At 43.2% G+C, this 16,234-nt stretch overlaps 1 protein-coding gene across 8 annotated transcripts; it reads left to right on the forward strand.

The window, feature by feature from the left end:
- The first annotated feature begins 1,637 nt into the window (after positions 1-1,637).
- On the forward strand, positions 1,638-15,798 carry cdca2 (cell division cycle associated 2). Of its 8 annotated transcripts, none has more exons than XM_020474022.2 (15): positions 1,659-1,848; positions 2,373-2,607; positions 2,835-2,965; positions 3,227-3,392; positions 3,672-3,871; positions 4,115-4,333; positions 4,572-4,689; positions 9,029-9,345; positions 9,619-9,670; positions 9,769-9,840; positions 10,010-10,116; positions 10,384-10,461; positions 10,901-11,063; positions 12,703-13,798; positions 15,378-15,798. In XM_020474022.2, the coding sequence occupies exons 2-15, from the start codon at positions 2,433-2,435 to the stop codon at positions 15,409-15,411; spliced, it is 2,928 nt and encodes a 975-aa protein (XP_020329611.2). In that variant the 5' UTR covers positions 1,659-1,848; positions 2,373-2,432; the 3' UTR covers positions 15,412-15,798. The 8 variants fall into 8 exon arrangements, with proteins under 8 accessions (XP_020329606.1, XP_020329611.2, XP_020329618.2 ...); XM_020474029.2 differs by lacking the exon at positions 1,659-1,848 and adding an exon at positions 1,855-2,021 and having other exon boundaries at positions 2,350-2,607; XM_031805227.1 differs by lacking the exon at positions 1,659-1,848 and adding an exon at positions 1,855-2,021 and having other exon boundaries at positions 2,353-2,607.
- The last annotated feature ends 436 nt before the right edge of the window (positions 15,799-16,234 follow it).

A 16,234-nucleotide genomic window follows, 5' to 3' on the forward strand; every position in this document is an offset into this window, starting at 1 on the left:
TCCTGTTTCAAGGCCTGCATTACCATGTCTAGCGCTCAGTCTCCTCTTCCCTGTTCACGTTGTGCCTGCTGCTTGCCTGTATGCCTGGTGCTAGCGAGGCCACATGCTCTCAGTGTGCCAGACAGACGGACCCAACTGTGGGGAGGGAGGGAGGGGTGGGAGTGTGACGTCACGGTGTACACAGCTGGGTCACAGAGAACTGCTTTAATCCCCTCTTTATAGGTCACCAACCATGGCTATGTCATCTCATCATACTCACATGCACACACGGACACACGCACACGGACATGCCCACACGCACGCACCCACACACACAGGCAACAGAGAGAGTGAAAGAGAGAGGGAGAAGGAGGAATAGGAAGAAGGTGGACCGTGGGTATTCTGTATATGGAGCGTCAGAGGGACAGAAAGTGATGTAAAGTACCAAACTAAAAATACTTTAAAGTACTACTTAAGTAGTTTTTTGGGGGTATCTGTACTTTACTTTACTATTCATATTTTTTATTAATTTTACTTCACTACGTTCCTTGTGAAAAAACATTTTCCTTGACACCCAAAAAGACTTTTGAATGCTTAGCAGGACAGGAAAATAATCAAATTCACGCAGCAACCAAACATCCCTGGTCATCCCTACTGCTTCTGATCTGGCATCACTAAACACATGATTTGTTTGTAAAGGATATCTGAATGTTGGATAAGGAATTTGAAATTATTTATACTTTTACCTTTGGTACATAAGTATAGTTTATCAATTACATTTTAGTTAGTCAATCACATTTAGTTTTGATACTGAAGTACATTTTAAACCAAATACTTTTAGACTTTTACTCAAGTGGATCTTTTCTGGGTGACTTTTACTTTTACTTGAGTCATTTTCTATTAGGTATCTTTACTTTTACTCAAGTATGACAGTTTGGTACTTTTTCCACCATTGGGGACAGACAGTAATGAGAGGAAGGACGCAGTAGGCCTACATTGTTTTGTCTGAAGAGATTTTCTTCAACCCTGTATCAACATCCTTGGTCTTGCATTCAGACTAATACTACAAAGCTATGCTTAGGGGAAAAAATGGTTCCATGGGGACAACCAAAGAACATTTTTAGGTTCTAGATAGCACCTTTTTTTCTAAAGCTTAGGCACACTAACTCTCCCCTCCCTGTTTGGAGGTAAATAAAGATGCTTGTGAGGTGACTGCAACCTGTCTGTCTGACTGATTGGATGTTGGCAATTATCAGGTGAATTGTCAACGAGGGGGAACAACTGTATTTGTATGAGTAGCAGTAGAGACTGAGTAGGGCCTACCAGAGTATCCCAAAGGCCGTCTGACAGACTACTACAAGAGGGTCCAATTCATCTTACCAAATGTATAGGCAATGTAAGACCAATTTTTAACACAAAGAAGAGTTTTCATTTGTTTTTGGGAAGAAGTTTGGAAACTTGGGAATGGATGAGCTGTTCCTACACCAGTGCGCAAGGAAAAATATGATCTACAAAGATTATTTAAATGGGAAATAATGTTCTGCTCGCCTCTTCCTCTTTGCTAGCGTAGGAACAAATTTTGGAGCACTAAAACGGATGTGATTCATTGGGTATTCAAGAGACACGTGACATATACGTTCACATTCATTGGCCAGTTCGTATGAAACTAGATCGTTTTGTAGACATACGAAATAGTTCCCAAATGTCCATAACTATCGATTTATATCCGTATTTTGACAAGTTTTAACGAAAATGTTTTTTGAATTTAGTTTTGAGTTTGTTTAACATACATGTAATGATTTCGTTGGACATTTTAACGTTAACCAACATTTGTTTAGGTCGCGGAAGTATATTCGTGCCACAGCTACTGTGAGTGGTGCGAAATTTGAAAATTACACTAGTATGGACTAGCTAGCAAGCATGTTAGCTAGCTGAAAAACGTTTGATTCTTGTAGTCATTTAGTTGGTATGTTTAGCTAAGTCTAGTTGGATTCATAAGGGTGGATATTGTAGCGTTTCTAAAAAAAAACATTATTTTTAAGGTAAGATGCTGTCGATTGAGTGTTAACTCTAGCTAGTGTTAGCTAACGACGTTAACTGGCCAACAAGCTAACGTTAGCCAGTTTAACGTAGCAAACAGTTAAATGTGAACTTGTAGCTAACTTCAGAGTTTGTTTTATGAAAGTTGTAAGTGGCTTTGTAAGATGTGTTTTAATGTTTGTTTGATGCATAGTGTCAATAACGTGCAAGCCACATGCCTGTCGCATAATAAACCACTTGTTTTAGTGTGTGATCATCAGTCGTTGCTTGTTTTGTCAGCCTTGCCTTCCTTGAATGCGTCATTGATCCAATTTGATCGACTGTTAACAGCAGTTGGGTGATCTCTAATTCAGGTGAAAGACCCCACTGAAGTCGCTTGGATTCCTTTCTGTTGTAGCTAGGTAAGTTAGATCATGGCCAGTTCAGAGCTGAAAATGGACAACGTTGAGGGAACTGAAACCTTGAATGAACTGGAGGCCTCGTGTCCTCCTCTGAGCAACATCACAACACTTTTGGAATTATCCCAGCTCACACCCTCCCAACTGGATTTCTCCCCTCAGAGCTTCACGCCGTCTTCTAACGCCAAAGGTAATTCAGACATTGAAGAAGTTAGCTGCTTATCATTCCAATGGGTCCACTGCTCTCTCTGACGTTACCTAATCCAATCAACTCGTTATTGTAAACGGAAACACACATTTTCCATGGCAATGTGACGTTATGTTATAAGGTCTACACAGTGCTTTGATGCAATAAAATCTTAGTTTTTCTGAACTAAGAATGTCCCAATAAATGGTGCATCTATTGTCTTTCTCCAGAAAAATCTCGCCTGGCTCAGCTGAAGGTTAAGCGGAGGTCTAATGTTGGGGTACGGGGCTCACCAGAGACCAACTCCCTTATCCGCTACATAGCCCAACAGAGGATGAAAACTCCCCCCACAACCACACAGGTGAGATGTTTTCTCATGCATGATCATACTCAAAGATTGTGTAATAAAAATACTGTAGGTAGTGCACTGCAGATACAGGTTGCTCTAGGACTACTTGTGTTAATCTGAATTGGACCTAGCAATGCTCCTAGCCAGAGTCAATTCAATTTATGACATAGTCCTATAAGCTGTCTCTTGCTACAATGTCTCTGTAATTTGTCAAACAGCTTGGTTTGAAACCAATAATTTGAAATGGTGTGTTTACCATGTCTATCTTCATAGCCTACCCAAGCCAGAACCTTCTCTCCCAGATTCCCCTCTACTCTAAAGCAGAAGATGGCTATTTTCCAGAGCATAATGGCTGTGGAGGAGAATGAGAATGAAACGGTACCACAACAGGACAATCACACCGGGGGATGCATCAAGACAAGAGATTTTCTGTCTGGTGGTTAGTCTGCTTCAGTGACTAATTTATGAATCTGTTATCATGAACTGAAATTGGTGCTTTGAGTATACCATTTCAGTTTTCAACTAGTTAGAATTTAGTTTCTTCTATAAGGGTTTTCTATTCTGTACTGTGGTTGTTTATGGGTGTTGATATATTTGTTATACTACTTTGAGGGAATGGAGAAACGTCCAGATACTACAGATTGCCCTTTTTAGTGTCTTCTATAAGGGTGTTCTATTCTGGGCTGTGGTTGTTTATGGGTGTTGTCTTAACTCTCAGATGGGTGGAGCTGTGATGATGGCAGTGGTGGGAAGGAGAACAAGACCCCAGTGAGCCAGCCTCCCTTTCTAACTCCACCACCCAGTAAGAGGCGCTGCACAGCAGTCTCCCAGGGGAACTGTGTGGAGGAAATTGGTGAGGCCAACACTCTTGTCCTCAAACACACCGGCACCATACTGAAGCAGCAACAAAACAATGAGGTAACCTCACCACACACTCACCAAGCACTTTTCTGTCTGTTGAATGACAAATATAACTTGGCCAACCTTTCAGCATCTGTTGGTGTGTTGATGTTTTTTGCGACTTTGGCTTGTACATGTTGATCAACTGGTAATAAATATTGAAAAGTGCTTATTTAAACTAAATGTATTTTACTATTAACTATTCTACTGTGGCCACAATGTTCTGACGTCCACTAAACCCACCATGACCCTCTACCCCAGGCTGCAGTTGTCCAGAACAAGGACCATCATCCAGCTCTCACTGTAACACCCGGCGTACAGCCCCAGAATGACACTGAGCTCTCTGGTGAGCTAGAACGCGCTAGTGTGTCCCTGCCACCAGCCCTGCATACTAATACTGTGTCCCAGGTCACACGGGGGGAGCCCCAGTCCTCTCCTCTAAAGCAGATTTGTACTCCCACCAAGGAGGAGCAGGACCAAGTAAGAGGCCACCAGGCTTTATCTACACACACACCAAATATGTGTCCCAACTGGCACCTTATTCCCTATATCCCTTATTCCCTATATAGAGTGTCATTTGGGACACAACCCAACACCCCAGCCTCCTCTCTTCTGTCTGTGAAGTCCTCACAGCTCTACAGAGCACACAACTGCTATTCTCACCCCATGTTCCTGCCTGGCTCTGAAAAATTCTGTTTGGTTCCCTCTCACTCAACAGGAATGCTCCTTTGAAGTCCACAGCTCCAACCAACCTCTGGTTGTGCATTCAGGACCAGACAGGACAACTCTGTCCCCTCTGTTTGCCATTCCATCTCTTCTGGAGATGAACCCCACAGGTAAATACGCTATATGCTGCTCCACTGTCTGTGCTTTGAAGCCCAGGGCAAGCTTAGCATAGTACAGATAGGCCTGGCATGGCAATTATATAATTGGGTAACCTAGTGATAGAGGGGGCTTGATGCGGTTGCATTTCGGTATATTATTTTTGACGATATATCGTTTTGGCTATCGCTGTGCATGTATATATTTATTTGCCCTCGTTGGCTGTACCTGCACCAAAACTCCAAAACTTCCTTCATAGCTTGTTCTCCATCTTTTTAAATAAAGAGCTAATTTGTTTTTCAGCACTTTTATTTCCATGACTGATCTAAACTAGTTCTCACGTTCTCTTGTCCCTCTGCAGCAGACATATGGTAAGCAATATGTTTGGAATATGGAATCGCAATAAAATCCCAGTGTAAAATCCCAATACTTTGTGATATTCGCAATTCATATCTTAACGGCACCTTCGTATCATGGTGATAATATATCGTGAGGTCCCTAGCAATTCCCAGCCTTAGCGTAACTGATGGTTTATGGATGAATACAGTCATGATAATAAAATAACTGTTTATACAGTACCAATCAAAAGTTTGGACATTTATTCATTCAAGGGTTTTTCTTTATCTTTACTATTTTCTACATTGTAGAATAATAGTGAGGACAAACTATGAAATAACACATGGAATCATGTAGTAACCCAAAAATGTTCAACAAATCAAAATATATTTTATATTTGATTTTCTTCAAAGTAGCCACCCTTTGCCTTGATGACAGCTTTGTACACTTGGCATTCTCTCAACCAGCTTCATGAGGTAATCACCTGGAATGCATTTAAATTAACAGGTATGTCTTAGTTGATTTGTGGAATTTCTTTGCTTATTAATGTGTCTCAGCCAATCAGTTGTGTTGTGACAAGGTAGGGGTGATAGCCCTATTTGGTGAAATACCAAGTCCATATTATGCAAGAACAACTCATAAGCATTTCCATGTGTTATTTCATAGTTTTGATGTCTTCACTATTCTACAATATAGTAAAAATAAATAATCTCTTGAATAAGTAGGTGTGTCCAAACTGTTGACTGTTTTTTATTTATTTTAAACCTTTTTATTTAACTAGGCAAGTCAACTAAGAACAAATTCTTATTTACAAATGACGGCCAAACCCGGACGACGCTGGGCCAATTGTGCGCCGCCCTATGGGACTCCCAATCACGGCCGGTTGTGATACAGACTGGTGCTGTGTATATACATACATGCATGCATACATAAACGCAACAGTGTTGGATTCATGAGCTGAGATAAAAGATCCCAGAAATATTGTGCACAAATTTGTTTACATTCATCTTAATGAGCATTTCTCTTTCGCTAAGATAATTCATCCACCTTACAGGTGTGGCATATCAAGAAGCTGATTAAACCGCATGATCATTACATAGTCACCTTGTGCTGGGGACAAAAAAAAGGCCACTCTAAAATGTGCAGTTTTGTCACAACACAATGCCACAGATGTCCCAAGTTTTCAAGGAGTCGACTGCGTGAATGTCCATCAGAGCTGTTGCCAGAGAATTTGTAAAAAATTTTCACCATAAGCTGCCTCAGCTGTCGTTTTTAGAGAATTTTGCGGTACGTTCAACCTGCCTCACAACCACATGTAACCATGCCAGCCCAGGACCTCCACATCTGGCTTCTTCACCTGTGTGATCATCTGAGACCAGTCACCCTGATGAAACAGGGTTTGCACAACCAGATAAACCTTCTCAGGGAAGCTCATCTACGTTCTCATCGTCCTGACTGCAGTTTGGCGTCGTAACCGACATCAGTGGGCTCTCCTTCGTTGGCCGCTAACACGGTGGCGATGTGTGCTGCTCAGGGTTGAATCTCGGTTTCAATTTTACCAGGCAGGTGGCAGACCGTGTCGTGTGGCGGAGTGGTTTGCTGATGTCAACATTCTGAACAGTGCCCCACGGTGGGGTTATGGTATGGGCATACATAAGCTATGGACAATGAACACGATTCCATTTTATCAATGGCAATTTGAATGCATAGAGATACCGTGATGAGATCCGCAGCTTCCACTACATGTCACCTATTGAGCATGTTTGGGATGCTCTGGATTGACGTATATGACAACGTGTTCCTGTTCCCGCCAATATCCAGCAACTTCACACAGCCATTGACGAGTGGGGCAACATTCCACAGGCCACAATCAACAGCCTCGTCAACTCAATGTGAAGGAGATGTCACGCTGCATGAGGCAAATGGGGATCTCACCAGATACTGACTAGTTTTCTGATCCACACCCCTACTTTTTTTTGGCATATCTGTGACCAATCAATGCATATCATTATTCCCAGTCATGAAATCCATAGATTAGGGCCTAATGAATTTATTTCAATTGACTGATTTCCTTTATATGAACTGAAATTATTTGGAAATTATTGCATTTATTTTTTGTTTCGTCTATAGACCGTGCCTTCAAAGTATTCACACCACTTGACTTTCATTGGCCTACACACAATACTACATAATGTCAAAGTGGAATTATGTTTTCCAAAATTTGTATAAATTAATTACAAATGAGAAGCTGAAATGTCTGAAATGTCAATAAGTACTCAACCCCTTTTTGTTATGGCAAGCCTAAATAAATTCAGGAACAACTCCCCATAATAAGTTGCATGGACTCTGTCTGCAATAATAGTGTTTTTGAATGACTGCCCCACCCACAATTATCTGTACGGTCTCTCAGTTGAGCAGTGAATTTCAAACACAGATTCAACCACACAGATCAGGGAGGTTTTCCAATGCCTTGCAAAGAAGGGCGCCTATTGGTAGATGTGTAAAAAATAAATCAAGCAGCAGACATTGAATGTGCCTTTGAGCATGGTGAAGTTATTACACTTTGGATGCTGTATCAATACTCCCAGTCACTACAAAGATACAGGCGTCCTTCCTAACTCAGTTGCCAGAGAGGAAGGAAACCGCTCAGGGATTTTCACCATGAGGCCAATGGTGACTTTTAAAACAGTCGTACAATTTAATGGCTGTGATAGGGAAAAACTGAGGATGGCTCAACAACATTGTAATTACTCTACAATACTAACATAATTGACAGAGTGAAAAGGAAGCCTGTACAGAATACAAATATTCCAAAACACGCATCCTGTTTGCAACAAGGCACTAAAGTAAAACTGCAACAAAAAAAATGGCAAAGGAATGACCTTTTTGTCATGATTACAAAGTGTTATGTTCGAGGCAAATCCAATACAACAGATTACTGAGTACACTGCAGTTTCTTACCTAGAAGACAGTGACTGTTCCTGAGTGGCAAAGTATGTTTTTACTGTAATATGCTTGGAAATCTATGGTAAGACTTGAAAATTGTGCAAAACTCTTAAACTTACCCAGAACGCTGTAATCACTGCCAAATGTGATTCTAACATGTATTGACTCTGGGGTGTGTGTATATGTATGTAAATGAGAATTTTCTGTATTTCATTTTCAATGAATAAATCACTATCATTATGGGGTATTTGTGTGTAGATGGGTGAGAATTATTAATTCGAATCCATCTTGAAATCTGTCCAACAGCGTGTAATAAGTCTCTAGGGGTATAAATACTTTCTGAAGGCACTGTCAAATGTTTTGGGGCAGTGACTCTAAGTGACTGCTTATGCCTGGAGCTGGTCCTGCTTGAGCGGGTTTTCATTTTCATTGTAAAACCATATGCCATGGACTAGAGTATGGTTGATGGTTCAAAACCAAAGTGGTAGGCTTTTAGCAAACACTAAGAAACATTCCACATTTCTTCCCAAATAGGAAGCATTGTCCTATTTGGCTCAGTTGGTAGAACATGGAGCTTGTAATGCCAGGACAGTGGCTTCAATTCCCGGGACCATCCATACATGAAATGTATGCACTCAGTTTCTTTGGATAAAAGCGTCTGCTAAATGGCATATTATAAGACTTGGAGTTACACAAGCAGAGCAGAAAGTAGTTAGCTTTTAGCAAACACCAAGACCCAAAGCTAGCAACGTCTAGGGGGATGAGTACTCTCTCCACAGACACCTAAGTTGGAGCCGAATCCACTAGTCTTTGTGTGCTTGGAAGTTGTTTGACAAATTCACCTTCAGTCGAGCTGAATTGAGGAAGTGAATCCGAGCCCAGGTGTTAAAGCCAGGAAGGCTGCGCTTCCGAGGGTGGGCTCTGCATTTCATTTGCGTGTCTTTAGTTCAGCTGAATGTCATACCGAACGACCGACTAAAATGGAACCACATTTTTCTGGAAGAGAAGCAGTTGTTTGAATAGAGCTGTTTTGAGTAGGGTCAAGTGATAAATATTTATTTTTCCTTTTAGATGAAGCTGATTCCTCTGGTGGTAACATTACCTCAACTGTGAAGAGGAAGAAGCAGGTGCGTTTCGGGATCCTGCTGCCCCCCGAGCTCTTTGACAAGAAGCTGCCCCCCAGCACCCCTCTGCGGAAGGGGGGCACCCCGGGCAGGGTCCCAACATCTGCCGGGGTGTCCCAGCTGAGGTCACTGCTGAAGACCCCCCAGAGGACCCCTTTAAACCTGGCCCAGCCAGACTTCAGCAGCCCCTCTCTGACTGGAGCATCCCCACCCCTCACTAGTGGGCACTGCTGTGGGGAACAGAGCGCTGACACTCAGGGAAAGGTACAAGTCACTCACTAACACAGTGATTGACCTGTTGCAAAAATGATGAAGTAAGGGTTGTATTCATTAGGCACCAAACAGAAGAACATGTAATGAAACAGGAAGGGACTACCTGGTCGTCCAATAAGGAACTCTTGTTTTACGTTGCCAAAACATTTAGCTACAGTGTTCCTCATGAGAATGGACAATGATTGAATTGTTATTCTTGGTAATTCAGCATGTGGGTTAGTTGTTTTTCACCATGGAAATAATGCAGTCATTCTCTGTCCTCAGATCACTTTCCCTTCAATGGAAGATGATGTTGACAGTTCCTTGGACAATGCAGGTTGGTTGTTGAACAGTGATCATGGCTGAGAGGATGCTATATTTCCAGTCAAGCTCTGTGTAAAACATAACATTGTTACTTGCTGTACATATTTACAGAGCTGGAGACTCGACCTCTGGATTTGAACTCCGCTTTCCAAAAGGAGGACTCCATTTGTGAGGCACTGCCAGGTGAGAGTGTCACTTCAGTTGACTCCCACTTCAGACGGATTATATTTCATCCACCCCCACCGCCCACACCCTCTCTCTCTCCTTAAGTAACAGCACATCTCATCAGCCTCAAGTCATTGATTTTACAGTGGTGCCAAATGAGAGTCTGAAACTGAGGTGTTTGCTGTAGATGCTGCCCCGGTGCCTGACCCCGCCCCAGTGCCTGATCCTGCCCTGGACCGTGAACCAGAATCAGACGCCCCTGCCACAGCCCGCTCTCGCAGCAGAAAGAGAAAGGTCAGTTAACACACCACTCATTCACAGAACAGGATATCCTCATTTCCTCCACTTACACACCAATGAGAAGATTATCTCTGGACTAATGTTACCATAATTTTAATATTATATTCATCTGATTTAGGGTTAATCTGAATGGAAGATCTTGCGAGTATAACGAAATAGATCCTATCCTAATGCAACCTCTCTCTCACTACCTATTTCTCCCTCCTCTACCTCTATTTCTCTCTCTCTCTCCATATCCCTCACTTTTCTCTGCTCTTTCAGCAACCAGAGGAGGAAAGTAAGCCTGTGAAGAAGAGGTCGACGCGTACGGCTGCCAAGTCTGCCTGTGGGAGGATGAAGGTCAGTCTGGGCTCTGCTCATCACTTTACTTTCTCTAGCGACTTATGATATTACACGCTGAGGCTGTGGATAGTGAGCTAAGCCTCGGGGAGGTATTACATACACCAAGCTACTTGCCTCGTTCTAACTTCCTTTTATTTAGCCACAGTCAATCTGCCTTCCTCGCGCTCAAGGGATTTAGGTGATTCAAATTGAGCAAGAACCAAACTATATTTAGAAGGTGGTGTTTTGAGTACTTGTGGGATTTACTTTAGGTCTGAACATGAAAGGAATGAGCGTTTTCAAGGGACCAAAGAAGGAAGTCTACTGTGATTGATGTAATTACTGTATCCCTCAGAGGTGACAGTAAAACAATATCAAAACATAAATCAGGAGAGGTGCACGGTTGTAAGGCTGGGGCAAACCACCTTGGGTATTCAGTTTGTTTGTGTTTCTCCAGAACTTAGCAAAGCGTGGCTTTGGGAAGAAGGAGGTAAATCACTCTCTGTACGGCAAGAGAGCCTATGCATCCAAGAACCCCAACCTCAGCCCAATCACGGAGAACCTGTCCTCCCTCAGCTGCTCCCCCACCCCTCAACACCCCCACACCTCCAGACACACAAGTAAGCACGCCACTGTTAGGCTGTCTTTTGACTGCCCAGGAAGAAACATTATATATTATAGGAATTATAGGACTATTTCTTTCTATACCATTTGTATTTCATATACCTTTTGACTATTGGATGTTCTTGTAGGCACTATAGTATTGCCAGCCTAATCGCGGGAGTTGATAGGGTTGAAGTCATAAACAGCGCAGTGCTTGAAGCATTGCGAAGAGCTGTTGGTAAACGCAGGAAAGTGTGTTTACGGGCCTGCTGCTGCCTACCACCGCTATCAAATCATACACTTAATTATAATGTAATAAACACACAGAAATACGAGCCGTAGTTTCTGGATTTGACCATATTAATGACCTATCATTTCGAAATCAAAATATTTATTCTTTCAGTGAAATACGGAACCGTTCCGTATTTTATCTAACGGGTGGCATCCATAAGTCTAAATATTGCTGTTACATTGCACAACCTTCAATGTTATGTCATAATTATGTAAAATTCTGGCAAATTAATTACGGTCTTTGTTAGGAAGAAATGGTCTTCACATAGTTCGAAACGAGCCAGGCGACCCAAACTGCTGCATATACCCTGACTCTGCTTGCAATGAACACAAGAGAAGTGACACAATTTCCCTAGTTAATATTGCCTGCTAACATGAATTTCTTTTAACTAAATATGCAGGTTTAAAAATATATACTTGTGTATTGATTTTAAGAAAGGCATTGATATGGTTAGGTTAGATACGTTGGTGCAACGACAGCGTTTTTTTCTCGAATGCTCTTGTTAAATCACCCGTTTGGTGAAGTAGGTTGTGATTCGATGATAAATGAACATGCATCGCATTGATTTTATGCAACGCAGGGCATGCTAGTTAAACGAGTAATATCATCAACCATGTGTAGTTAACTAGTGATTTATGTTAAGATTGTTTTCTGTAAGATAAGTTTAATGCTAGCTAGCAACTTGGCTCCTTTCTGCACTCGCGTAACAGGTGGTCAGCCTGCCACGCAGTGTCCTTGTCGAGTGCAATATAATCGGCGTCCAAAAATGACGATTACCGATTGTTATGAGAACTTGAAATCGGCCCCAATTAATCAGTCGACCTCTAATACCTATACCCACACTCACTCATGAAGACACTGACGATACACCGCTCGAGGCACTCCTCTCTCACTGACTGACACTTGATACAGTACTAAGTACAGTCAATAATAGAATGCTGCTACTGTGTATTGTTTAAACATTCTCACATAGGCCATTCAGTCTGACTCGGGGCATGTCCAAGTACAGCCATTCAACTGTCTGTTGTAGTAGTATCTGTAGTCTAGACAGTGTTATAAACTGGGTGGTTCAAGCCCTAAATGCTGATTGACTGAAAGCCGTGGTATAGCACACTGTGTACCATGGCTATGACAAAACATTTATTTGTACTGCTCTAATTACGTTGGTAACCAGTTTATAATGGCAATAAGGCCCCTCGGGGGTTTGTGATATATGGCCAATATACCATGTCTAAGGGCTGTATCCAGGCACTCCACTTTGCGTCGTGCCGAAGAACAGCTCTTAGCCGTGGTATATTGGCCCTATACCACACCCCTGGGCCTTATTGCTTAAGTCATCCATGCTGTGTGTCCTCCCTCTACAGCCAAAGGAGACTCCAGCCTATTGGAAGATGTCATTAACAGCGACCCAATCACTGGAGTGGTCATGGCTGCAGCCCTGTGGCAAAGCCGCCTGTGCCCCGCTGCCGGTGGGGTCTCACCAGAAGACACCATCCCAGCTGCAGAGCCATCTGTTGGGCCTTCAGAAGCCCCTGTAGGCTTTACCACAGGCTGCTCTGGGACTGGGAGGGCAGCACGGGCTGGGAGACGGTGGTCAGGTCCAACAAATACCTTCAGAACCAAAGAGCAGAAAGAACCGAGTGTTATTAGAGGTAGAGGGAAAGGCAGGAAGGTGAGTGTTCCTGTTGATGACTGTCTCAGTGAAGAGCAGGTAGAGCACACTGATCAAGACCCAACAGAAACAAGCCAGGCAGAGGTTTCAGAGTCCAGTCCAGCCAAGCACACTGTACCTGGTGACCGAGAGGGTGAACCTAATGCTCAGTGTACCTCAGACCCTGTAGATACAGATCAATGCACTTGCACACTACCAGATGCAGGTAGGAGTGGGGAAAGTCCAGTTAGGGCAGACACTACATGCTGCCCTCCTACACATGAGGTTAGCGCCACAGTGGCTTCATTAGAGCAGGAGGCAGTGAGCCATGTAGAACAGAGACCAAACAAAGGCAAGCAGAGAGGAGAAGCCCGGGGCCCAGGCCGCTCCAGGGGTAGAAGGAGCTCTATATACGCCAGCTCAGTCGTAGAGGAGAGGGAGGAGGCGCAGGCACCTCAGTCAAATGGTCCAGAGGCAGTGGAGAGCAGGCAAGATGTGGAGAATGACGTCCACGGGTCAGAGATGGAGCAGGGTAGCATTACAGAACAGGCCTCCTTCCGAGACTCCCTCCTTCCCCCCTGGGCACAGGAAGAGTTCAGTATCGACGATGTGCTGCGGCCTCTTCCCAGCAGGGGGCGTCGGTCTGTCCGCCGCAGCCTGAGGAACCAGAGCCAGAGCAGCACCCTAGAGGCCAGAGGCTCCGGCCTGGCCTGGCTGCCCCAAACCTCCCCAGACTCCATCAGGGCTATCCGCAGGAAGACCAGGGGCCGCCGCAGCTCAATCCAGGCTCTATTGCCCCCTCCCCTGGAGTAAGTGGACCGTTGAGCTGTTCACGCTGCTCCTAGCCTGTCGGTGTCTGAAATGGCACCCTATTCACTATGTAGTACATATTACATTGAATAGGGTAGCATTTGATACACACCTGCCTTTTTGATACTTTTAGAGAAGCTAAATGGATGTGGTTCTGAGCTAATTGTTTGTTGGGAGTTTTATAAACCTTTTTGTTTTTTAGTCGTTAACAAGTTGTGTAAATAGAATAAGGTCTTCCGTTAATGTGATTGCGCTGTCTGGCAGTTGTTTACCTCCTGTATCCATTAAATAAAATGGGTATCTTCCAAACCATTCATCGTCTGAACATTGTACAGGCCTCTCTTGAAATACACATGCCTAAAGTTGAAAATATACAGTATGTCATAGGAATTTGTTGGCAACTTAATTGGGGAGGACAGGCTCATGGTAATGGCTGGAGGTAATTGGTGGAATGGTATCAAATGTGTTTTTCATGAGTTTGATGCCATTCCATTTGCGCCGTTACAGACATTTATGAGCTGCCCTCCCCTCAGCAGCCTCCTGTGACGACTATATGTTCTAGTAAAAACAATGGTTATTTCGTACAATAGATCAGACTGTACCGATCTGTAGCTGGTTTCATGAGCCAAGCTTGTCAATACACAGAGAGGTGCACAGTTATCTACTGGTAATCAGAGTGCATCTATGTCACCATTGTAGAACAGTATGACTTACTACATTTCCCCTTCGAGCAGGATGTCTCCTTGGCTCTTTTGACCATTACAGTCTGAGCTGAACCAGGCTTCCTCCCTATTTTATAGACATGAAGTGGATGTTTTCGCTAATGGAAAGGAAAATAACGTGCTCTGCATATGGATACACGCTCTGGTAAATGCAGAAATAAATAAAATGGCAGGGGACTAAAGTATGCAATAAAAACAATCTGCAAGGATCATGTACTTTGATATGCCATTTCATTCTGGGTGCTGGTAGTTGACCAGTAGAGGTCACTGTCCCCTCTGAGCTAAGGCCCAAAGACCGTACAGCAGCACAAAATGACACAACCAAGACGTAGACCAATATATATTATCAAACCTTTGGCGAAATCTATCTTTTCACTATATGGTATGAGAATACAATTTAGTGGGTTGGAACTGACTATACCTAACGCATCCAATACAGGACAGTGTAAACTAAGGGTAAAGCAGTGATTTGTCTTATTTCAAGATCTCTCTTGTTTTTCTCTGTAGAAGATGGATGGTTGAGCTGATAAACATACTGGCCAGGTGGGGACATGTAGGACAACACGCATATCAAACTATTTATCAGGCCTAATCAACCACTTGATATTCAATCCCATCATTGGCTATTGTGCCCTTGTACTATTATGTGGAGTCTTTGTTCTTTTAAAGACTTCAAGAAATACTACAACATGCATTCTGTTCAGTTTTCTTGTAAGTTTGTCTTTCTTACGTGAACTCGTTAATAGAATCTGATTCATTTACCAATTTGTCTTTGTTCCTTCCTTGTAGTTGGACTAATATATATGCCTTCATTCCTCCTCGCTGTCTATAAAGGTGATTTGTGTTGTAATTGCAGTGTTTGTCTGAACGTGCCGCCTCCTACTACTTAATGGGTTCATTGGGCCCGTGTGTGTCGAGGTGTGAAGCCCCTGTCCCTGAGCCTGGCAGACAGGCATAGAGAAGACGGCTTAACATAAGAACAATGGAGTCCTTTGACCAAAACGACGCCCCCAAGACGTGGCCTCCTGTCACCGTGGCAACCCCCCCCCCCCACCCCCCCATGGGATAGCAAACGGGCTGACAGCTGGAGAGGGAGAGTTACAAAAATGTAGTCTTGAACCTCTCTCAATCATCACTCTGTGCAGGAGGTCTATATGTTACACTGCACTTTCCAGCTGTTGCAATGAAAATGCATGTGGCTCCACTTTATGACCTATCTCCAGTTTTGATATACTGTGTAGGCCTGACTGCCCTACCTATAAATAAAGTGTGTGTGACGCCAAGTGATGAATCACGCAAATGTTACTTCCTGTTCATGGATAATGACATTTACCGATGGGGTCATTGATACTTTGAGTGATTTACAAGATCTTACAGTAAATCCGTTTTTACACGTTCTGCAAAAAGCTACTCCAACAAAAGACGACCGTTCCTTAATAACAAGGTCACACTTGATTTATATAACGTTACATACATTATACACATCCCTACTCTTCGAAAGTCAATGGGGATGACAGTTTTGTTCCGACATGCTCCTCAGGACCTTAGTGTTGTAGGATGAGGATCTGAGCTCTCTATTATTCATGCTCTGTGGTGTCACTCTCCCTCCGCTCTGCATGGGTTTCCTATAGAGCTAAGGACAGCAGGAGGATGAGAGCAACAAAGAGTGGAATGGACTACTGCAGCACCTGGTCTGTCCAGCTGCTATATCTG

The sequence above is a fragment of the Oncorhynchus kisutch genome, linkage group LG3, assembly GCF_002021735.2.
Source record: "Oncorhynchus kisutch isolate 150728-3 linkage group LG3, Okis_V2, whole genome shotgun sequence".
NCBI classification, from domain to species: domain Eukaryota; kingdom Metazoa; phylum Chordata; class Actinopteri; order Salmoniformes; family Salmonidae; genus Oncorhynchus; species Oncorhynchus kisutch.